Genomic DNA, 25,596 nt, shown 5'->3' on the forward strand with positions numbered 1-25,596 from the left:
CAGCTGGCAGGAGGGAACTCAGTGGACCTTCTCAGAGGTCACAGAGGTCACAGCCGCTCGTCGCCGAGGACGGACGTGAACTTCACACGATCGAGTTCGTACAAAAAAAAAAAAAAGTATTTAATCGGAAAATAATTGAATAAATCGAAGCACCTGACCCGGTGCTGAATGTTCGGTTCGTCTTTTACTTCACTGGGCGTCCAGCAGCAAAGAGAGAAAGTCTGTGAAGAGTTTGCCTATCGGTTCCCCGGGGTTAGAGAGGGCAGCAGGATGGGGGGGGGGGGGGGGGTTTCCAGGAGAGGTCTAGACCTGCGTGGAATAGGAGCGGTGCAGCGTGGCGTAGCGCCCGGCCTGGTGGGCGGCGCAGCTCGGCGAGTGCGGCGAGCGCGCCGGCGACTGCTGCTGCTGCTCCGACTCGTCTAGACTTCGCTGGAAATGGAGCGAGACGGTATGAGGACATCGGGAGGAGCGGGGGGGAACCGATAGGGCTGATGGTCATGTGATCTCGGTGAACGGAGATCCCCTCCTCGGAGTCTGCAGGGGAAAGAGAGGTGTGAGAAAGAGAGAGAGAGGGAGCGAGGGAAAAGAGAAAAGTGAAGAAAAAGAATAATCCAGAGCAATGCACGGGGGATGAGGGGCGAGGAAGAGGAGGAGGAGGAGGAGGAGGGAGGTGAACAGAAATAAGGCAACAGGTGATGGAGGTCGTGATGAGGGGGGGGGGGGGGTGTCGATCAGAATGGTTGGACGTAGGTGTTGTAGAGCGTGGAGGAGGAGGAGGAGGAGAGTGCGGGATGCTGGAGGAGAGTGAGGAACAAGGGAGCAGATTGAGAGGAGAGAGGCAGGTGGGAGACAGAGGAGAACAGGCAGTCAGGTGAGGGTTAGTGACAGGACACAGAGGACGCGAGACAGGGTCCGCAGAACTGGACTACAGCCCCCCCACTGTAAGAAGGTAACCATGGTAACCAACTGACCTAACCCCAGTCTGTCTCTGGACCGTATGAGGACAAACAAACACAGGGACATCATGCAAACTCCAGAAAATAAGAAAACATTTGATCAGCCTTCAGATTTTCTTCCTCTTCACATGAACACCAAGGTGATGGATGGACGACAGCAGCAGCTGCATTTGGGTCAATCTACAGCAACACAGGTCGGGAACTTTCTTTAGGGAACTCGGACAAATCGTGAACCTGAGGTATTTTGGAGGTCGAAGATAGAACTTGAGGGAACCTCCACAATCTCTCATACAGACTAATAAGTTGTTTCAATTCTTCCAGGCAACTACTTTGTACTAGAATCAAAAACAAAGTGTTGAATTGGTATAAAGCAACTCTGGATAATCTCCAGACATTCTCCAGAGGGGCTGTATGTGAGAACGCAAATGTCCAAGTCAGCGGCGATGGAGTTCCTCCAGAGTTTCTCCTGCCAGCCCTCTAGTAAAAACTCTGGATAATGCCTGCGTGTGCATCAGCTGCATTTGGGTCAATCTACAGCAACACAGGTCGAGAATTTTCTTCACTGAACTCAAATCATGAACCTTCGGTATCGTGGGAGTTTCAAGTCTCTGGGTTATTTTGGAGGTCGAAGAAGAAGAAGAAGTTGTATTAATTCCTCCAGACAACTACTTTGTATTAGAATCAAAAACAAAGGGTTGACTTGTGTTTAAAGCTACTTTGAGACCTGCACTGAACTCTAGATAATCTCCAGACATTCTCCGGAGGGGCTGTATGTGAGAACGCAAATGTCCGCGGCGACGGACTTTCTCTAGAGATTCTCCTGGCAGCCCCCGTGTCAGTAAAAACTCTGGATACTGCCTGAGCGTCTCAAAGGAGATCCTCCAGAAGATTCACCGGGAGCAAGTAGGCGTGTTTATGATGATTCTAGATGTGTAACACTGGAGGGTTCAGGAGTAAGAAAGCGTCTTTTTCTAAAACAAGCAACACACCTGAATGAATTTGTTCGATCCTGTCGCTGAAACGAGCTCATCTCACCAGAAGAACAAATCTCAGCTGCAGCCGTTAACCAGCTCGTGTGCAGAAATGTAAAGGGATAATTTCAGGTGTTTCTGGTGGGACGGGGGTGCAGCATGCGTGTTTGGGGGATTGGCGAAAGGAGGACAATGGATTCAGTTCAGACACATGGTGTGTGTGTGTGTGTGTGCTCCTCTTCAGGTGAGCGCAGCCGGGCCTCACAGCCCCCCCCTGCCCCCCCTGCCCCTTACCTGAGGACCACTTAACTTTTCAAGTGGACTCTCCACACAGGGGAGCGTCACCATGGGCATGCCCAGCACGGACTCCGGGCGCTGGGGTCGGGGGGGAGCGAGGCCGGGCTGCAGCTGCTGGAAGTTGTTGATCACACACGTCACCTGGGAATAGATAAATATAGAGATATTGAAGATGATAGATATAATCATCAAAGTTCAGTTCAGGGGTGTGAGGAACTTTTAAAGACAAACTAAATCACACTATCATCTCTGCTGCACTTTGGTGAAGCTTCTGATATCAGATGATGATAATTATCTGGTTTCAGCCAAAACAGCAGTGCCATGCACGTTAAAGACAGTTAGTTCTGGCTGGGAATTGATAAATATAGAGATATTAAAGATGATAGATACAAGCATCATAGTTCAGTTCTGGGGTGTGAGGAACTTTCAAAGACAAAGTAAATCATCTTGTCTCCTTTTGAAGAAGCATCAACTCAACGATACTGACATCAACACACTCTGGAGTTTAGAGCCGAGAAATCAGAGACGTCTGTAAACGTTGCTGGACCCGTTTTAGTTTGAAAACGTGTGTCAAGATCGTAGTTAGTTTCAAATGAAAACGCAGTTGTGTGGATGCAGCCGCAGACTTTAAAGAGCTGATCCCTTCTCACCAGAAACACGGCGATGGCTCCTCCAGTGAAGAACCCGGCCAGGACGTCCGCCCAGTGGTTGCGGTACTCGGCGACCCGGACCACGCCCACGAGCATGGCCATGCAGAGCAGGGTGAGGCTGATGGTGGGCTTGGTCAGCCGCGTGCCTTTGGTCTTGAACACCAGCGTCACGTACATCTGCAGAGAGGAGACCAGGCACAGTGAGGAACAAGAAACATAGAAATACACACATGACACAAAAGTATGCACGAGAACAAAGTTAAAGAACAGTTATGAGATGTACGAATCTAAATTTTTTCATTTTGCATTTGATCTTGTTCGGTTCCTTCAGTGTTTGTGTGAGTTAATCAAATAAGAAATGATCCTTTGGGAGTTCGGAGGCGTGAGAGTTGCATCAATGTTCTTATTTTTGAGCGAGGAAGCAAAACTCCTCCTTTAGATTGTTGGTTTCTCACAGCGAGAAAAAAACCTCAAAAACTCAATTTAAAAAAGAACAAAGAAGGAAGATGAAAGGAGAAGCAGGGGTTCACTGGGAGTTTCCAACCAGAACAGAGAGCGACCTACCACTGTGTAGACGGCGGAGAAGACGCTGAGCGCCGCGTCCTTCGAGGGGAAGGATTTACGTGCGGACATGACGACCAGCGGGTTGCCCGTGCAGGCGCGGCGCTCGGTGATGTACTGCATGGCGGACTGGCAGCCCAGCGCCGTGTAGTTGGGTCGGCAGGCGGACAGGAAGTGAGGCGTCTGGTTTCCTGTCACGACCTGGCCGGCGTTGGCGAAGATGGTGGTGGTGAACAGACCGAAGGCGTAGACACCTGGATCGATGGATATGGTGAATAAACCAGAATAACCAGATGTGTGTTCCATATAGAGACAGAATAACAGACATTTGTGATATTAGAATCTTCATACCACAACGCACACAGTACCAGACTCTGTAGATTTCAACAGGAGATACAGAAACACACATTATTCAAACGGCCGTGATATCAAAAGCTTGACGGGATTAAACAAGTTGTAACGGAAGCTTTCATCTCATCTCGATTCGGCTTATGCAGATTTGGAGGCTGCTAAAAATTCACAAGCGTGAACCCGAATATCTTAAATCACAGATTACACCGAAGTTCGTTATCCAATTAACAGCTGCGCGCTCGGGCTCCGGCTGTGAAACTCCGACATGTAGCAGGTCGCGTTCTGACAAGTCAACCTCGTCTTTCATCTTGTTTAGATCTTTTCAAAATGACACACACACTCACACACACACACACAGACTCACACAGAGCAGGGAGGCTGTGTGATACAAAGCACTCACCTAGGAAGCGGATGATGCGTCTCAGCAGGGGGTTGAAGTAGCAGCAGTCCGCGGTGACGATGGTCTTCTCCTGGGTTCCCTCCGCCTTGATGAAGAAGGCGCACAGCTCGCCAACAAGAATCTGTAGAGCAAACACACAAGTGTCTCGTTAGACTCACACACTCACAACTAGATGTTAAACGAGAGCAGCTCTTCTCTTTTATATGAGAACGTAAATGTCCGTTGCTAAAGGACATTTTCCAGAACCTTTTTACCGTCATTGCACCAGTAAAACATCCAGAAAATTTTTGAGCGAACCCGTGTGAGAGAACGACATGACACGACGACTAAAGTGAAGCCAAATCGTTGTGATCGCCTCCTAGTGGCTGGCTGCTGTATAGGTCAAAAATCCTGCCTCCTCCATGTTAGTAATGGGACAGGGATGGAACTAAAAAGTCAAATTACAGGTCAATTAAATGTTTCTCAGGGATGGTTTCTGTCATTTTTATCACACTCATGTATATCAGTTATTGTCAGTTTTATTTAGTTGTTTATTTAGTTGTTCGATGATATAAAAACGAATACGTGCTTCAGTGGAAAGTCGTAATATCTGGATAGTGAGAGGAAGGGAAGACGTGTTCCAGTAACGTACAGATTTGTACAGGAACGAATTGTTAGTTGATCCATAGGAAGTCAATAATATGTTATAACTATGTAATAAGAACAAACATATGAAATTATCTCATTGTCACAGTGTAAATGGATCCGACTGAAACCGCTGTGATGTATAAACAGCAGCTGTTGTTACTGGGTGTTCAGTTTCCACCCTCAGGTGTTCAGGTCTCACTCGGTGAGTCTGAACGCCGGCGCCGCTCCGAGCCGATGATCCCGTAACAAACTGCGACAGCGACACTCGTGTGGAAGTGAAAACTCTTCACAGACTGAAACTCTCCCCGACAGAGAGGCTCTTAATCCTAAATCATCCTGACGATTCTCTGCTGTGACAGAAGTGGGATCCACTTCACCGCTAACCGTGCTCCACTAACCCGTCGACCTCCTTCTCCCCCCCCTCTCCATATTTAATCCTCCTGTTTGTCTCCCACAGTGATGAAGTGTGACTCACTGCTGACTCAGCAGGAAGCAGAGGGGACGGAGACGGAGATGGAGCGAGGGAGGGAGGAGGAGATGAAACATCATCAACATGGTGTTTCCGTCTCCTCCTTTCAGGCGCTTCCAACACGTCCCGCCAAGTCCAATGAGTTGATGGCACGCCGCTGTGAAGTGCACGCCCAGCCGAGCGCTTTCTTCCATTAGCGGAACACGACCCTGGTGGCTGTTCCGTGGCGAAAACCTCAAAACACCAATACGAGCAAGAGTCAGAGCTGAGGCGCTTTAATCAGTGGCTTCAAACACCAGACGTCAGGGGGCTCGGTCGAACTGCGGACCCCCGTCAAGGAGGCAATTAAAACACACACAGTGATGGTTGCTATGGGGACCGCTGGTCTGTGGAGGGCTGGAGCCTGTGGCCACTACTAAATGTGGGATAATGGTGGTTTGGTGTCATTCAGGGACAAGTGCCCTTCAACACTTTGCAGCTGTGGGTGGTCGGACTCTGTACCAACCCCCCCCCCCCCCCCCCCCCCGTGAGTCCTGTTAGCACAGCACTGAGATTCACAGTCAATCAGGAATCTGTGTGATCAATCGTAAAAAATCAGCAGCTTTAGACACTAGATGGGTTTTAGTTGCTAATAATTCACCAGTTATTCACATTTTTGGACTAAGATTTCAACCAAAGTTTATTAACAACATCACAGTTTGAAGCAGTAGAAGTGTTAGTAGAAGAACTTCCTCCTCTACCCTGTGTGATATTAATTTGATTTGTTGATTGATTTCATATATTTATCTTAATTCATTGCTCACAGATATTCTGGCCTTTGAAAGGACGTGATGCTGCAGATGAATGGAAAGTTCCCAGCTTGACTGTTTACAAACAAACAGGACCTTGGTCAAATTAAATTAACGTTTATCTCGGTTCCAACCGTTTGCAGCAGTTTTTCAAACTGTGTGAAGAACATCCTGAAATAGTGACGAAAGATCTCAGAGATGCAAACAAGAGCTGAGACTCCGACAATGTTTGCGCTTGTGACTCTGAGAGAAACAACATATTGTTCCTTGTGAGCTGCTTCATCAAACTGAAACAGATTCAGCTGGTCTTCACACTCAGACCGGAGTCAGGTCTTATTTTGAAAAGAGCTCGTAACTCATCTGAGACACAGAGAAGCGAAACAGGAATGAAACACATTCACTCGTATCGAAGCAGGAGACCAGATTCGTTTGTTGGCACGACTTTAGTTTCCTCTGATCTTTTATTTATTTGTGACATCGTGTAACATAAACACGTTCCTGTTTCTACACAGCGCTCCGAGCCTCCGACTGGTGCAGGTTGCTGCGAATGAAGATCTCCAGATGCTTCCCGACACAAACTACACAAACTCACAGGCACGTCGTCTTCCTTCCTGCTGCCATGGGAGACAAGAGCAGGGGGAGTTTATAAAAGATGAAGTGAAGAAGTTGGTGCAGGAGCAAACGGCAGGAAAATGAGGAGTAAAGAACCAAGAGAGGGGCAGCGTGGGTACGGAGAGGTGATGGGGTTAGGGTAACACTAAAGGACTGAATTATTCATGTGGCGGATGGTGTGATTGTGACTAATGTGGCGCATTATTGGAATCAACGTTTCTATATTATCTATCTCCCTGCACTGCAGTGGGATGTGCTGCAGCTCGTCCACTCGTCTCCACGCAGAGACGCGTCCAGGACACACAACCACGCCGGCAATTACGCTGCGTCAGAGCAGCACATGCGTCAAGACTGGGGGCGAGACAACAGTGGGTGCAGACAAGGACAAAGTATTACATGCACACTCACATGCATGATTCATGTGCGGAACCGAGAGGAATGAAACATTAATTAAGACACGAGACGTGATTAAGCGAGCTCGTGTTTGGACGCTGGAGGATTCTGCTCCGTGTGTATCAGTAATCAGATTTCAATTTGTGTCAGCGAGTATTTTGTCAAATATGAGTTCAAGCTCTTCTTATGAATATGTGTCCATTAGAAGACAATATGATGTGAAACTGAAGGAAGAGGAGCAGAGAGATGAGGGAGAGAAGAGGAACGATATTAAATAGAAGGATTTATTTTGATAAATAACTACGTTTGATTGTCATAAGTCATAGTTTGTATTCATACTTGTATAAATAGTCAGCAGCTGGAGAAAAAGCAGCTTCACCAGAGTTTCCTGACTGAGACCAGAGAAGATGCCGGAGACACATAAAATCATTATGTGATAACGATGTCAATAAAAGCCGTGGGGGACACGTCAAGTATCTTAGAATCAGCTCGAGTAACGGCACGGTGGCACAGCGGGCGAGACGCAGATTGCTTCCATTAGTTCGAGCTCCTGCAAACAGAAGCTGAGTGTGTTCAGCTCACGTAACTGATCCAATCTGTGTCTCCTCCATGTTAGTGGACGGGACATGGACCAAACTAATAAAACACACACATCAAATAAATGTTTTGTCATTTTAGGTTGATCTTATCTCACTGATGTTTGTCCAAGTGTTTCCAATAGGTTTGGTTTGACGTCGTTTTTTAATGCTTTAAAAACAGGGCGACAAGTCGTGATTGACAGCTGTAACTGGCTCCTGATTGGTGGAGCACGTGAGATGGAGGCGGGATCCTGTGTGTTGACGACAGCTTGGTTTTACAAAGAGGACGAGCAGATGGTTTAATCTGAGTTTCTACGATCAGAGGGAATCTCCTCCTGTCTTTCATCAGTCAAGCTTTCAGAGACAAGAAGGACAAACACTGGTTATTTGTTCAGCAGAAATCGTTTGTGTTGTCTTTCTCACGCATGTAAACTAATCAAGTTACGACACAGCTTCTCTCGTCTGTGACTTCAAACCCATTTCTGTGAAGCGCAGCTCTGCAGCCTTCAGACCTAATGTGTGTCTGACGAGGCCGGGAACGTCGCTCATGTGTAAAGTACAACGCGACGCCGAGCTGTCACTAGCATTCCCATTATCCACCATCATCCCCAGTGACCTCAATCTCTGCGGTGCAGCGCATATGTGAGATTTGGGCTAATGGACGATGTGGAGGACCCTGCACCTGTCTGAGTGCATCACCGTCGCCTCTCCTCACACGTGGTGCTCGCCAGGTTCCTCACGGTGAGGTAACGGGTGCCAACAGGAGGCTGTGAGCCCGAGAGACTGGTGTGCAACACACACAGCAGCTCGTGTTCCACTGACACGAGGAGTGAAAACAGAAAAGGGCTCATTCACGGGTGGACGAGTTGCACAACACTACAGTGCAAACACAAATGTCGTGGGGTATGTCACACAAAGATTACTCCATCTAAGAAATCGGAGGAATGTATGCACACACACGTGCACGGAGAGATGCCCGGGTTCCTTTGAGCAAAGTGACTGCACGTCGTCGGCCTGCAGAGAATCAGAGGAAACACTAAAGAGCAGCGATTTATTCCATCTCACAGAAGCAGAACCTGGTCGTCACCGAGCTGCAGCGTCACTGATCCCTCGCTCTTCCACCTTTTCCTTGTCTTTTTCCCACTGGAGGGAAAAGTAGGTTATTTATTCTTTGTCTTTTCTCTTCCATTTTTATCCAATTCAATTTCATGCCCCCATTTTTCCCAAATCTGCTCTGTCACACTCGTCTTCGTGAATCTGCGTCTGTGGGACTGCGAGCGCTTTCGTGTCTCACTCTGCATCTTTCTTCTCTCCTCCTCTTTCCTTTGTGAGTTACACTCTTCACAGGGTCGAGGAGGAGGAAGAGGAGGTGAATATGCCCTAAAGACTAAGAAGTACTGAAACATGCACCAGTTTCTACTGGACCGAATCACAACTGTGAAATCAGAAATCAGAGGGATGCTCTGGGTTTGACCCCACGACAAACACATCAGCCTGCAGTGAGAAGGTCCTGGGCTCCGGCAGTGAGGAGATAATCCAGTTTGGAGGTTATTTTAATGTATTAAGCACCAAAACTATAATTAAGTGTAAGCTGAGTGAGTTTTTGCACTTATTTATATTTGTATATTTTAATTACATCTGCTTTAAGTCATTAAGGCATAGCTGACTTTTTAAAAGTATTGAATCATCACTGCAATCAGAATCTTTTTCATAAAAAAAAAACCAACTCTTTCATGGTATTATTGGTCGTCAATTCTGTTCTGCAAATAACACAGAGTCTGCCGCTGCAGCATGGAAATCAAATTACCTTCCCGAGCATGAACGAATCACAGGAAATGATGCAGCACAGAATTATCATCACATCACATGATATCAGCTTCACAGCCTCATGGCCCAGAAACAATCTGACACATGAGCCTCGGGGGAAAATCCCCAACATGCCAGTTCTACACTTCTATTTCTGTGCAGGTTAAACATACAAGACAAAACGTGTTAATTGGTGATATCTATACACGGAGGTGAGGATGAGTTATATCACCAGTTGACGGTTTCACTCCTGTTCTCACTTGTTGGGCTAAATAAAGATAAAATACAGCTGCTGGTTTCAGCTGCACATTGACAGAGTTCTATCGATCTTCTCATTTAGGAAAAACCAAGCAATCTGCAGACGTCCGTCCTCATGTAAACACTGATTCAAACAGATCTTCTTTCTCTCTCACTGCTCAAGCTGACCTCAGGCCAGGGCTATAAATACAGCCAGGCTATGATATAACCAATTAAAACTGACATATTGACCCTGATGAGATATAACGGATGTTCTGGGCCGGGGCCGGAGTTTGCGTGTCGTCCGTGTGTCTGATCGGTTTCTCACAGAGCGAAGACATGGAGCCTGTGAACGATCAGCCAGATGCAGCCGTGCATGTACAGACGAGTGTCTCTGCATCATCTGGACTCTGACGAGGTCTGATGACAGTCACAGTGACAGTAAGAGAACGTGTCTTCATGTCCGTGTGTTCAGATCTGACTCATGAATCTGAAGAACCTTCACTGCCTCCATGCACGTCAGAGCCAACTGCACGTAAAACAACTTCCTGTGGTTTTGAAACGTGCACCTGCCCCTTGCACCTCACACAGGAACTCTCCCTCAGATCTGTGGAGATGCTTCACAGTCAAATCCTCGATTCTGCCAGAAAAGTCTGAGAAAACCACAGATCTGGTCCCTTGGCCTCATGCAGACATGTCAGGACAGACAGTGCTATATGAGCTGGGGTGACCCCCTGCTGTGAATTCAGATTGAGGGTTCGACAGACATCTCCGAGCTGCTGAGTGAGGAGAGGCCCCCGGCCACACAGGACCCCCCGAGGTGTCCCTGCTCTCTGCCCGACTTCAAATCACAGATCGAAGCACAAAGAAGCAGAAATGACAAGAACTGTTCCATCTAATCTGGTTTCACAGGGAATGGGGCGACTCCTGCCCAACCCGGAGACAGGAGAGAGGGAACATCTGTATCTTTCTATCTTCCTCTCGCTCCGCTCAGTGCAGTGAAGTCGATGCAGCCCACCGCCCGGGGGGGCCGCCAGCAGAACGGAGCAGGCAGCGAGCTACAGAGGCAGCGACAGAGAGGGAGCGGTGGAAGGTGACAAAATGGAAAAATGAGATCTTGTGATGATGCAAATACCAGAGCGGCTCTGTGCTGCAATCCTGTGCTGGGCTTTGATTGGGTGATTATCACGGGGAGCAGTTAGACGGGAGCTGGGACTGTGTTCCCGGCAGAGTGGGAACTGTGGTAAATTAGACTTTGGTATGGATATCAGCGACTCTGATTGGAAGAGCAGATAGAGTCTCTTTAATGTGCAGCGAAGAAAACAGCACGCACGTCTTTTCCTCCATGAATAGAATCCCTGTCAGCTTCTCTTTAGGGGTTTCATTTCATCTCTGCTCTTTTCTGGGACCGAGGGCTGCGAGTCGGATTTTTTTCATCTATTCTCCTCATTTTCTCAGTTTCCCTGCATCTCGCTATCACAGAGTAAGAACCAGAGGTGAGGACGTGTTCACCCAGACACATTCCCTCCCTCCCCCGGCAGCCGGTGTCACAGCGACCCCTGTTCCCCCCACTCTCACCACGGAGCCCACCCCGCCATCTGTCTCATTAACCTCCGTTAGCCGCACGCTGGCCGAGATCATGTGCAAGTCTGCGGAGATCTGTGGAAACCAGGAGAAGATACGACAGCACAGAAGATTCAAAGGAAGCTGGAGACACAGGAAGGCATTGATCCGTGTGCGTGTCTGTGCGCCTGGGCATGAATGTGAGAGTTTTCCTCCGCGGCGGGTGTGAGGTCCCGGTTCTTCTGGGTCAGGTGAAGTTCACTTTAATGTCAGTGCGCTGACTTCACGGCTGAGGATGTGAGGAGAGGACGAGCTGCAGCTCTGAGGTGAAAGATGAGACACAAACAACTCACCCACACAAACTCTGTGGAAGTTCAGAGGCATGAAAACTCAAAGTTTGGAAAACGGTGCTGGAGTCGTTCTCTGATGATTCTTATTTATCTGATACCTTGTTTTTGAAATGTCAGCCTCAGCTTCCAGAGTAGAACACAACATGGAGACGTGTTACTGAACCAGTTCTCTTTGTTAACAGCTGTTCAGTTAAATGTGATCTGTGTTTTCAGGTGAGTTATCACAGAGCTGAGATCATGTAGCTGGTGATGGTTTGAGATGTTTCCTCTGAGCAGCGGTGGGACGGAGGAGCAGAATTAACTTCCTGTCAGTCGAGGAGCAGAGAAGTCGAGAAGCTCCAGTTCACACGCGACGTGATAATTGGGAGGTGAGGCAAACACGGGTGTGAGGGGAGGTCAGGAATAGAAAGTTTGAAACAGGTAGCGGAGGTGTTGATGAGAGTGGAGGCAAATCTTATCAGGGAGAAATAACGATGAATCGAGTGAGAAGGCAAAAAGGTCAGAGCGGCTGAAGAAGAGTGAGAGGACGAAGGTGAGGATCCTTGTCAAGGAGACTTTACAGCTGTGGCACAATCCTAATCTGCACTAATAGCAGTAATATGATGCTCTTTTAGAGTCTCTCTGATTATCAAGACCTGTATAAAATTAAAACACGGTTGAATCCATCTGTTGCTTGGGAACAAAAAACCCCACGACTGATCCAGAACTCTTACCTGAAGCCTTATGAAAGGTCACCGGTGTGTTTCAGGATGACTTTTGTTCTGTGCAGCCACTTCATCGCCCAACACTCTCTCTCTTTCTCTCTCTGTCTCTCCCTCTCTCTTTCTCTCTGTGATTTGCAGCCGCTGGACAAACAGAAATGAAGCTGCTGTGAACTCAGCAGACGGCTTTCATCACTGAGAGTTAGTGCTGCGATGCCTCTCGCTGCTCGTCGCACACACAGACACAGACACACACACACACACACACCTCTGTTAGGTGAGGGAGACTCACTGGTGGAAGTGACCTGATCCGGATCAGAGTCTCCCACCATCAGTCATCCTCTCTCAGGGCAGCTTTAACAGTCTGCTGGGTTCGGACCAGTGGGTGTAGCTCGGAGCTAAAAGGGAGAAACTGCTGCGTATGTCAGCGATGATCAAATATAAACCTGACTAATGCCCTCCACTCCTGTATCTCAAGGAAATACTGTTATAATTATTTATAATAATCTACCATATTTTAAATGAAAGAGCTGCTTAATAAACCTGAGACTGCATAGTTTGTCCATGTGATCTTGAATGACACGTTTCCTGGTCTGACCATATTGGCGACCCAAGCGAGGTGGGTGGAGCCTGTGCAGAGCGATGGAGTGACGGGTCTGCCTCGCCAGATGTGCAATGCAGCAGTCGAGGTGAAAGATAACCACGGCCTGAGCCAAGAGCTGAGTCAGGTCAGGTCAGACTTCGGGATGCACGAGGACGACTGCAGGGTTCGTGCAAATCCTCGTGGAAATAAGTGGATGACGACGTTTATGTCACGAGGAACAAAGCGGACAGGGGAAGTATGAAATTGCCCTGACACAGAATTCCTTACAATAAATATCACAAGGAAAATATAGAAACCTATATACTTGCAGTGACATGAGTCTATTAAATTATTACACATAGTCAAGCTCTGTTATATAACTTCATTAAACACATGTGCAGGGTGAGAGGAAAACAATGGAGCAACATTCTAATAATCACATTTGTCTGAATGCAAAAAACAGGTTTGTGTCATTTGTGCAGCTGTAAAATGTTCCTGTCTTTGTTGTGTTGTCATGTAATCTGGTGTGTGTGTATGTGTGTGTGTGTGTGTCTGTGTGTGTGTGTGTGTTGTAGCCGTGGGCTGGTTGTCTGTGGTGGTCGCAGGGTTTTGTTGTGGTCTGCTGGGGACGTGAGCTGTTCAGGTTTGTGTCTCTGCTCAGAGTCAGTGCCAGGTGTTGTGCATTTCACGCTCACTGCTTTCTGTCTCCGGGCTCAACGCCTCACCTCACACACACACAAACCCACACACACACACACAAACACACACAGACACACACAAAAACAATAGACGACCCCCTTCAAATTGGCTGCCTTTGTGCTCATTACCTCTTTTCAGAGAGCAGCTGTTAACCCTCTGTCTTCACTCCAACTTTCTCACTGTTTCTCACTGGCATTCGTCTCTTACATTTTTCTTGTCTGCCTCTCTTTCTTCACTTCTTTCTCTCTAATGACCTGTCAGGCCATTCTCCATCTTCCTGTGGTCCCAGGTGACACACACACCCAGACACACACACCTCAGATGTAGACGCCACATCCACTTACTTACTTTCTATCGAAGCTCTTTTATTTGCTCTATCCTCTTTTTCACCTCACTTCCAAAGTCCATCTCTGCACCTTCACTTCCACCCTGGTGAGTTCTCTTACCGTGAGCGTGGGGATGGCGGTGACCACCGAGTAGATGAGCACGGGGGGGATCTTGCTGCCCTCATCCGGACCAGGGTACGGCTTGGAGAAGGTCTTGTCGTAGCAGAAGAAGCCCTGCATGTGCACAGGGAAGGTGTCCGTGTACTCGAAGTAGTAAGCCAGCAGCACCGTCCCAGCCATGATCACCAGCTGGAAATAGAACATGATCCCGCCGTTAGGAAGCCAGAGGACGGGAGGTGAAGCAGACGAGGAGGGAGAGGCGGAGGTGATGGTGATGGAGGAGAAAGAGGAGGAGAGGAAGAGGGGAGAGGCAAGTCCCTTTTCCTCTCCGCCACGGGGAGATGCATAGGAATTACGGAGCGAGAGACAGACAGAGCGAGATATTCTGTGTTGGTGTGGCAAGACGGAGAGAGAGAGAGGAAGAGAGAGAGAGAGGAGGGAGAGAGAGAGAGAGAGAAGGGAGAGGAGGGAGATAGAGAGGTGTGTGTGGGGGTGATAACTAGACAAGAAAGAGAAAGGATAATTTGCAAGAGGAGTCTTTTCTCTTCAGGAGAAAAAACAGAATAAAAAAGGATTCCACGGCTCCACAAGCAGCAAAACAAAGAATTGCATAGAGAGCGAATGAGAGAGAGAGAGAGAGAGAGAGAGAGAGAGAGAGAGAGAGAGAGAGAGAGAGAGAGAGAGAGAGAGAGAGAGAGAGAGAGAGAGAGAGAGAGAGAGAGAGAGAGAGAGAATGGGAGGGAGGGAGGCAGGTGGGAGGGAGAGAAAGGGGGAGCAGCCTTTATGCTGCTGGCACTCATGAAATCTACAGTGAGCTGTGGGTGTATTTGTGGAAACTGTGTGTGTGTGTGTGTGTGTGTGTGCGTGCGTGCGTGTGTGCGTGTGTGTGTGTGTGTGTGTGTGTGTGTGTGTTTGTGTGTGTGTGTGTGTGTGTGTGTCTGTTAGAGGCTCCATCAGATAAAAAGTCCCGAACACACGTCTCCTAACTTCCACACTCCGACTCTGTGATGTGTGAATAAATTGTCACGATGAATATTCCAACACAACAGTTACACACGTTTACATCTAAATAAAACTACACATAACCTGAATATATCCTGCTGAGGATAATAACTTATATAATAACAACAGTCATGAATTAATAAGGACTTGAATTTTTAAAAATGGAATCTCAAATTCATAATTCAAAAGCATTTGTTTGGTTCATTTGTTTCCTACTTTAAAGTTAAAAACATTTTTCCGAAACTACTTAAGAGGTGAATATTTAACCAGCAGCTGTTAATGTGCCTGCGTTCTGTAATTAGCTCTTTATAAAGTTTTAATTGTTAGAGGCAGACTGGAGAAGAATGAAAAGATGCATTAAGTCATCACATGAATTTAATGGTCACGCACATCCAGAGGTTCTCAGTGATGCTGCTTCACTGGGAGAAACTCAAGCAGCTTTCAGGAAGCTCATGCACATATATATGATTAAAATCCCTGACTTTTTATCGAACACAGACAGAGAGATTTGTGAAAAGCCATTAAAACACCGGTAATAAGAATCTGGAACAACGTGCTGCCTCCTCAGCTTTCCTCTGATGCCAGGAGGAAACGCTGGGTTCATCAGATCCTCATCAGTACAAACAGAAACCAGGAGAGGGAAACTGGTTCCACTGGGAGAAGCTAAAACACGAAGATCAGTTTATCTTTGAGTCCAAACGACAACTCTTAAAATGTGAAGAAACTCCCTTAAGACAAATTTATTTTTTTGCGGGGCCAGTGTGACCTTTGACCTTTGACCCCCCAAAATCTAATTGTTTTAATATGTTGAGTCCGAGTGAACATTTGTGCCGAGCTCCAGATGCTCATGTGATGCACACGTGGATCTTTATCTGGATCAGATCCACCTGCGTGTCCCTGGAGGGAGACGAGTTTCTCTGTGTGCGGTTGTCATGGTGAAGCAACGGCAGAGAAATTGTGTTTGTGATATTTCCTGTTGAGTGTTTGTGTAGACTAGTGTTTCTGTTAGTGGTGTATTATTCAGTTATTCAGTTATTCAGTTAAATTCCGGCTCTTACTCAGACGTGAAGGAACAACACTAATTCACCCGGCCGCCTGAACAACCTGCAGCTTCCTCACGGTTCAGCTGCTTGACGCCTCGGCCTCATTTCCTCTGAGAACCGTGAAAAGGAGGAAAAAAATTCACCAGCGTGAGTGTCTGGAGTTTTCTTCGAGCTCCTACAGGTCGGAGTTCATGCTGGTGACCTTTAACCTTTAACCTGCAAGTCCACTCGGATGCACGCTTTGTTTTGGGCTTTTATCTCATCACCTTGCCTTCGATCACAGCGTACTAGAAACAGCATGAAGTCAAATGTTACTGTTCCATCGGACTATGTGTGTTTCTAAATGTAGTGATGAATGAACCTGTGATGTGGAGGGGAAAGCATCTTCCTCACACTCTGACAACTTCAGGCTGTTTTAAGCTGCTTTAAACTGTTTGTGGACATTCTCCTGACGTATAAAATCTGCAGAAACCAGCGATTATGTTTATCACACATCGCCACAGACCCTCATCGACAAAACCTCCGAGTTGACGTCTTCATCATGAGATTGTAATCTTCCCATTTCACGTCCGTCATTAAAAACGTCATAAAATCGTCGACTAATTTTCCTGCTGCATGAAAAGTTCCATAAAATATCCAGAGCAACCGACTCAGACATTTACATTCTCACATGCAGCCCCTCTGGAAGATTTCGGGAAACTGTCCAGAGTTACTCCTCGTGCTCCTCTGCCTCCATCACACCTTTCCTCTAACTCGCACTTTCTTCTTGCTCCTTATTTCTTTACCTCTCATCAAAAAGAGCTGACACTAATAAAAAAAGGGGGAGGGACTCCAGAGCAAAAGAACTCACCTCACTCTGACCCATTTTTATCGAGGACACGGCAAAAAAGAGCGGTGGCAGTGGCTTGTCAGGATGAAAGGTCACAATAGAGCGGGTCAGGTCGTCACATGGAGGCGGCGTGGGGGGGGTGTCGGGAGCGTGTGAGGACGGAGGAGTGTGTCCTCACGTCACCGCTCTCTACACCCGTCAGATTATCGAGCCCTTCTCTCACTCCGCCTCATTACACGCCGACATAATAGTGACTGAATTCTTCCAGGTGTCTGGATGTTGTGATGGAGCCTCACTTCCCTCCACGTCCTGTGGCTAAGTGGAACGAGTCGAGCGGGAAATGAGTTCCTCATCGATTTCTGTTTGCGACGATATGAAAGATGCTCATTAGAGATAAAGATCTTTGATACACGATAAGACAACGGACATTAATTACCTGCATGTCATTTAAAATACGTCTCCTAATTGTCTTACACTCTTATTCTCCTACAGCTAGTTGCTCATCTGGAGTCTGCAGAGAAGTGAGGATTCAGCCTCAGCTGGTTTCACGGACATTAAGACGTCTCCATAGACAAACCAAGTCGAGAGCATTTACCTCGAGCTGCACATGATCCTGGTCTGAAAGGTCACAGTATTGAGCAGGTACTCAAGGACCAGACTCTGCCCTTTAGTGAGAGAACTCCTGTGTGTTACCTGATGTGTGTGTGTGTGTGACAATAGAAATGTCACCGTGTGTTTCTCTGTCAGAAGAGAGCCGTGCTCCAGGGCTACGACACCAACTCTGATAGTTTGAAAACTCTATTTAATTTGTATAGCTCTGTGTTACTGACCCTGTTGTCTTTACTAACTCATGTTGTGCAGTTAAATTCTGTATTTACCATGAAGCAATGTACACAAGTGGTCACAGGATCTTTTCAGGTGTGTTACCACAAACTGATGAGGAGCCATGAAGCAAAGTCTTAAAACAGTGTTTTCAAATGAAACTGCACTTGTGTGAATGTTGCCAGAGTCCCAGCCTCCTCTTCCTCTTCCTCTCCCGACCAAGAAAGTTTCCCTCGTTCTTCATTTCCCACTCATCCCACTAACATCTCTCCCACGTCCCCCCCCCCTTCTTCCTTCCAACACATTCACTTTACTCGGCTGAATGTTGTGACTTGATTTAAGCTTCAGCTGCTGTAAAAAAAAAAGGGACACGACACACTGCGCTCGGTCGTGAAGACGAAGACGTCAGGAGACAGCGAAGGTTTACAACTGCAGTGACGCATCGATGACTGAAAACACAGAACAGATATATAGACGGAGTGTGAAGGAGCCTTCCCCCCCTCTCTCCCTTAACCTGGATAAAAAAACACATCCTTCTCCGACGTCAAACCTTGATCTTCTCAGGGATCGACATCTTTTCAGCGTCAGCCATTTTCAACGAGCCGTATTTATACTTTATTTATGAAAAGGCAGGTTCTGGAATAACTCATCTAAATATACAGTCGTCTATTTAAAGACAGACGTGTTCCTGCTCTTGTTCGGCAGCCTGAGATGTTTGTAAACCCGTCAGCTGCTTCTAACACAAAGTGCCGAGCTGGAGCTGCCAGTTAAAATAGAGTAAATGTTCATTCATGCATGTTTCATTTTACACCTCGACAGGATATGAACCAAAAGCTTTAACAAGAGTCACAATATCTGTCTTCCTGTGTTTTCCTCTTCCTCCCTCGACTCCTCTGAGCGTCCACCCGCGTCCCTGGATGCTGTCGGAACTGAGCTGCCTGAAAGAGCAGTTTTGTGTTTCTGCAGGCGGAGGATCTGGAGCAGAAGGATGAGGAGGCGCAGGGGTCCAGCGTCAAACACACGCCGTCCATTAAGAGGCCGCCGCCATCAACGCACGCTACACTGCACCTGGGCAGCACGGCAGGAGGAGGCCCGTCCGTGAGGAGGGAAGGAGGCAGGAGGGAAGGAGGCAGGAGGGAAGGAGGCAGGAGGAGAACACATGGAGGGGTTCACAAGGGGAGCAGGGGAGGAGGAAGAGGAAGCTGATGAAGAAGAGGAGTGTGGAGGGTGATAAAAGAAGAGAGGAGCGGGAGGTGAGGGGATGCTGGGGAACAGGTGCAAGGCTCTGGGGTAGCAGCCGAAATAACTTCACCTCCTTCCCCTCCTCCTCCTCCTCCTCTGCTCCACTTTCTTCCTCCTCATGTTTTAAGTGTTGTTTCTACACAAGATTCTGATTCACAGTGTTCAGCATCAGAGGTGAAGACTGAGATTCAGACAACGTGAGAAGAAGGAACGTGAGGATCGTCTTGCTTTGTCACGGTGGGGGGTTACGTGTCTGTGTGAGTGCCTGTGTGTGTGTGTGTGTGTGTGTGTGTGTGTGTGTGGTTACGTCAGCTTGTATAACTGCACATCCGCACATCAGCATTTTCTGGGTCAGCAAAGTTTTTGGATTGGATCACACGTTCTTCTTCTTGCAGCTATAATGGATATTAACCTCTAGTGGAACTTGAACCAGCATCATTAAATCCACCATAATCCTATAATACGTGATTTCAGGTCTATGAATCAAAGCAGTGTGTAGTTATTCAGTGTTAAAGCAAACAATCCACAGATTACTCCATTTCTCTATTTTCCATAAAGCCCTTTTTGCCTGTTGAAGCTGTGATGTTGTTTTCTGGTGAGTCGGCGTTTCCTCTTCTCGGTTTGAAGCCTCCTACCTACACACACGTCCCCAGAGCGTCCACCACACACACACACCCACACACTCCCACTGCCACGTTCCCACACTCCATTTCCCTCGAGAGTCTTCCTCACTCTTCATCACACACAAGTCCTGACACGCTACCAGGAGGATTCTCTGTGAGCTGGAATCTGATCTCGGGTCTGTTATTGAAAAAATATCTAAATATAAGAAACAGAGATCTGTCGCTGTGAAAAGACTCAGTTCCTGAAGCAATGGATCAGAAAGACGTTTTTTTGGGAGAGTTGAGTTTTCATATGAATTTCTAAAAGTTTTGTAGAAATGAAAATGAAACACGATTATCATCTCATTCAATTAGCAAACAACAGCAGCAGCAGCGCTTTCAACCGGAGGAAGGATTAAACAGATCCACTGTTCAGGAGGCTGTTTGTTTATGGAAGCATGATTTCTTACTATAATTAACTGTTTTATGCTTTAATTAACAGAAATGATATCATTGCTCTCCTCTCTGCAGCTCTTTCAATGTGCAGCATCGCTCCTTCTATCGACATCTCGCTCAGATGATGATGAACAGCTACATTAAAGCAGTAATATCTGGAGCTGCCTTTTTGCTCCCGATCTATACGACAAGTTTTCTGACAGAACGGAAAATGATAAATGGGTTTTGTGAGGCTGAATAAATGGTTTCCACGTGAAAATGACCCTGAGAGGTTTGTCAGTTGTTTGTGGGAGAAGGAAAATGAGAAGAGTTCAGGTGGAGAAGTTAATAATAAAAAGGGAGAAGATGAGGGGAGCAGGGTGAGATTGGGTGAGTGAATTATGAGAGTTGAGGCTTTTCTCTGAAGCAGATTTCAGATGTGACTTTCGCAGCAGGAGATTCTCAGCAGGCAGGCGACAGGAAGTAACGTTTAAAAATCCGCTTTGGCTCTTATCATCATAAACTATCTCGTTGTTTTTCCAAGATGGCGTCAGTGGCCTCTACGTTCACAGTTTTGCATCTGTCACATGTCAGAAACTTCATCATCTTCCTGCAGGATTCTTATATGGAGTCATTCAGACATTATCCAGGGTGCCTGGCAGGTGATACTCCACAGAATCTCCGAGGCCTCTGACTTTTGCGTTCAGCTGCTCCAGAGAATATCATGAGATTCTCTGGAGTTCAGTGCAGGTCTGGATGCAGCAACAGAAGCAGGAAGGAGAACCAGAGCGAGTTGAATTCATGTGAAAAGGATCCGAATCAGGGCCGGGTCTAGGCAGGGGCAAGAGGGGGCCTGGCCCCCTCAAATAAATGTTGTGCCCCCTCAAACTAAATCCCAATTTATAATAATAATAATATAATAAAGCACAATGCCCCGTCAAGATTTGTGGCTGCCCCCTCATACATGCCTGTCTAGACCCTGATCCGAATGGAGACGAGGGACCAACGGGAACCAGAGAACAGACACCAGCGTCTCTTTAATCATCCTCCAGCCTTTGTCTCCCTCTCATGTTCTTCCCTTGCCAGCCTCCTGATGCTCCTCCAACACATAACACAGGATTAGAATAATACAACAACCGGTCGGGGATCCACCTCCCTGCACGTCTTCAATGCGGTCGGATGCACGCCCCTGCAGTGCACACAGCGCCGCGGGGAAACCCTGTGCATGCACACCACACAGATTACACTGCAGCAAAACAGCGATTACTGGCCCACTACCTGATCCCAGCTCCACACTCCCTTTGTCTGCCAAGTCGTACAGTGGGCAGGCTGCGTGTTACTCACTGCCCATGAATAAGTAATGTGAGAGAGGAGGCCAGCGAGCAGCGGCGGAGAGCAGGGCGCCGCTCCACGACCGGGTAGTGATGAATCGGCTCAATGTTTTGGTTTCAAGCTGGGAAACCAGTAGACGTGGCCGGAACACGGCTGCTTCACAGGACACATCTGTTCTGTGGTTTCACTTTACGCTCAACTAATTCTATGAGAAGACAAAAGGATCAACAAGACGAACAACTACACAAAATAAATACTGTCACGAGCACACAAATGAGCCACACACACACACACAGACACACATACACACACACATACACTTGCAAAAACATCATCCCAAACCTTTACCTAACCTCGGCGATTACAAAGAATTTGGAAAAACCTACTCTTTATATTTCACATTTCTAAAACAGCCTAATATTGTATCGTATTTCTATTGTATCTAATTTACTCTTGGTTGTGTTTCTATTCATGTTTTTATTTGATACTGCATTCCGCCCTTGTGCTGCTGGATCAATACTGAACTTCCTCTGTGGAGGATTGATAAAGGTACATTACTATTTTACATTATATTATCTTAACTTATCTTATATTATCTTATCTCATCTTATCTTAATTCACATCTTCCCTCTAACATTAACCAGGACCTCAGAAACAATGTTTTCCCTCGTTAGTGTCAGTGTGTAAACAGAAAGAGATCCTAAAGAGGTTACACAATTACTACACAAACACACACAGACACACACAGGTCTATAGACTCAGTCCCACACACACAGCTGTATACAGCCCCCCCACCACCACCACCAAATGCAGTAATAGTGTGAGTGGAGCGTTTCTCTGCTAATTCAAAGTGACGCCTTCACATCACACGTTGTTATCTGACACGTAAATAACATCAGAAGCTGCAGCTTCACATCTGATGTTAGATCCACTGTCACATGATCTGTGTGATCACAGCACAGAGGAGGGGGGGGGTGCACGTGATGAGTGGGCTCCACGTGCACTTTGTGTTCCAGCCGAGGTGCAATTACCCTGATATCACTTTGTGTGTGTATCCAGCTCAACATCTGTACTCTCAGCCGACTGTGAGAGTGACTGGGGTGGGACTGGGGGGGGGGGGGGGCTCCCAGTGACAGGTGTAAAACTCCCAGTGTGTTACCCACCATTACACACACACAGGCCTATTTATAGAGACAGAGTGGGAATCAAACGCACTCTGATGATCTCTGCGTGTTGCTCAGGTGTTAATGAGGCAGCAGCAGAGACTTTGTGCTTTTTCCTTCCAAGTGTCAAAGTAAATTAAGTGAGAAAACATGTGATGAAAAAAACTTAGTGTTGGATGAGTGTCAAAGGGACAGATGAGGGATCTTCAGCTGTGTTACAGCACTGCCCCCTGGTGGAGGCCTATCAGCAGCTCCTGTGTCCATGCTGCATAATTATTCCTCGTCATAAGTGAGTCGTCCTCAAACACGTCTTAAATATTCTGTCCTTGTTTGTGTGCAGAGCTTTTTATAAACAGGGGATAATAGAAACCTTTGTGTTCATCCTACCTGGTTTATCCGCACTGAAGATTGTATAATCATGTTTTTCTTTGAATTAAACTGAATTTTGAAATTCAGATTATCAAAATGATCATAGGGACCAGTTCCTATTGGCCAAAGGCTGCTGGTTGCCATGGTTCCTCTTCTGCATCCTGGGATACTTTCATTCTGCCAGTTTGTCGTCACTTGTTAGAAACGTCATCAACACGTCCACTGTGTTTTCTCATGAGTTCACATCTACTGGACACTTCACTCAACATTTGTTTTCTCACTTGAATCGTCTCCGGATAACTTCAGTAAAGCAGCAAATCATAAAGCCTCAAATTGCAGACTTGAATAAATCTCGTATTAAGTCATAACTGGTCAAATAAGGCAGAGGGCTAAAGCTGCAGTGTAATGAAATCTAATTGCAGGTGAAGAGGTCAAACCTCGGTCACTGAACGCTGGCAGCAGACGACAGAACGTGCAGATGTGTGAGACGTGTGGTGAAGTGTGTTTACAGTGGAGGGATGGGGCTTCATGTTCACTCCTCCACTGGTCTGGATAATTACAGACTCTTCACAACACAGAGCTGCATCCTCCATTACACTTTGCCACTCGAGCACATTAGCTTTAAGCAGAAATTACTTTTAAACTGCCAATTTGCGATTTGTGTCCCCAGACGGACGCGAACAAACACATTTCTTGAAGGGTGAATAAAAAGGAAAACAGGAAATCTATCGACGACGTGGAAGTGAAATGACTCCTTTTTGTTCCCCAGGTAAGAAAATAAATAAAAAAGGATATGGAAATTAATTTTGCAGAGGAGCTGGAGGATGAATGAAATGTGATTAAACAGAAATGAGCGAGACGCGGTGTCGATATCTGAGTCGCAGAGAAAGATGAGAAATGACGAAGCAAAATGGAGGAGACGCGCGGAACAAGATGGCTGAGTGGTTCTAGCTTCGAGAGAAAAGGTTGTGACTTGTGATTAGGGCACGAGGCGATGAAAGGAGTCAGAAGAAAGAGAGGGAGGCTGGCTGATTGGTTTCCATGGTAACTGCTGATGAGGTGTGGGGCTAAATAAAAGACCAGACCTCTCTGCTTTGGTATGGAACAGAGAGACACACACACACACAGACACACACACACACACACACACACACACAGAGAGACACACACACACACACACACACACCTTATCCCGTTCACCTAAATTTAAAAAGAATAATTCATATTCTACGAATCCTTGTGCAGAGGTTACATGTTTCTGTTTCCAGCTCACTCCACCAGCGCCGGCTCGTTTCACCAGAAGCTCTTGAATCTCATCGTCTTTCCAGATCAACACTTTGTCTCTGTCCCACTCGCTCGCCGTGTTCCTCCTGCTGTATATCATGAGCTCATCAGATATCATACAGAGTTTTTACAGGAGAAACTCCAGAGAAAGTCCAGAGCAGCTGACTCGTACATTTGCGTTTTTCATATCCAGCCCCTCTGGATAATGTCAGTGTTTAGTTTGCATGCTCAGTGAATCTCTTCCTGGACGGGAGCAGCAGAGCCAGCAGTGAAAAGGACAAAAGGAGAGGAGAGAAGCAGCTGATGTCTGGACTTCCTCTGTTCTCTTCTCGAGGAGCTAAAATCTGACATTTTCCCCTCGTCAGTTTGTGATGAGTTTGTCTCTCAGCTGCATAATTCTCACATGAAAACATTAAATATGGAGTTAGATGGTTTATAATCATCGTTCCAGGTTTAACGACTCAGCAGCAGAGTGAGATCAGTCTGTGAAGTTTCTCTCTGCGTAGCAACAGCATCAGTAATGAGATCGACTCAAACCCAGTTCAGACTCTGACTCAGTGGCCTGATTTTCCAACTCGCGGCAAAACATGAGTCCTGTTGCCAGATGATATCATAATAACACAGAATAAATCATCAGAACTGTTTTCACTCGGCATTAAAACATGTTCTGCCCGTCCAAAGTTAATAAAGAGCGCCCCCCCCCCCCCCCGCTGCGCGTCTCACTTTGAAGTGCAGAGATATAGAAGTTTGAGAAAACAACTTAATATTTAATATTGACATGCTTACTTTATTCATTTTGTGTGACTCATATTCAAACATGGCCAACTACTGAACTCATTTCTACAGTACGTTGCATAAAAGCAATATTTGGACATTCAAGTTATACGCTTAAGTTATAATGTCAGGTTTGTTTTTCGAGGTGTTAGCAAAATCATTGTAGTTACACCGCAGGAGAGTTATTAGACACTTGTGTGCTGGATAGATTCAAATAGGTGAGATGCACGAGCACCAGGAAACAGTTTCTATCCACTCGTAGAGCAAAGTTTAATTAGCTAAAGAAACATTTGTGTTTTCACTCATCGACAACTGCCGACACTTCTCAAAATTAAGAAGTGTGCTTCTGTCTGTGACTCACTTCAGGAGCTGCATCCTTCAGAGGACACGATCTACATGGCCTACGATGGAGGACTTTCTTCTCGGGCTGTGTCGACTGCAACAGAACAGAAATGAGACCACAGAGGATCGACCAATGGGAGCCTTTCTTTTCTCTGGGATGAAAGGACGTGTTAGAAGTAGCCTTTGAAATGGGACGGTGTCTAGTCGCGCCGCTATGACGCAATCGGTCTTCAAATGCAGCGTCCAAAGTGCAGTAGCATGTACTGTTATTACTGCACAGACACACACACACACACACAAACACACACACACACACACA

At 46.7% G+C, this 25,596-nt stretch overlaps 1 protein-coding gene across 1 annotated transcript; it reads right to left on the reverse strand.

Annotated features, from left to right (window-relative positions):
- Positions 1-419: 419 nt before the first annotated feature.
- On the reverse strand, positions 420-14,242 carry plppr2a (phospholipid phosphatase related 2a). Its single transcript, XM_061090382.1, has 6 exons — positions 14,039-14,242; positions 4,187-4,307; positions 3,439-3,689; positions 2,875-3,051; positions 2,233-2,365; positions 420-526 (listed from the first exon to the last, which is right to left on the reverse strand). Exons 1-6 carry the CDS (start codon positions 14,240-14,242, stop codon positions 420-422), a joined length of 993 nt encoding a protein of 330 aa, XP_060946365.1.
- Positions 14,243-25,596: the final 11,354 nt, after the last annotated feature.

The sequence above is a fragment of the Limanda limanda genome, chromosome 17, assembly GCF_963576545.1.
Source record: "Limanda limanda chromosome 17, fLimLim1.1, whole genome shotgun sequence".
In the NCBI taxonomy this organism is placed as follows: domain Eukaryota; kingdom Metazoa; phylum Chordata; class Actinopteri; order Pleuronectiformes; family Pleuronectidae; genus Limanda; species Limanda limanda.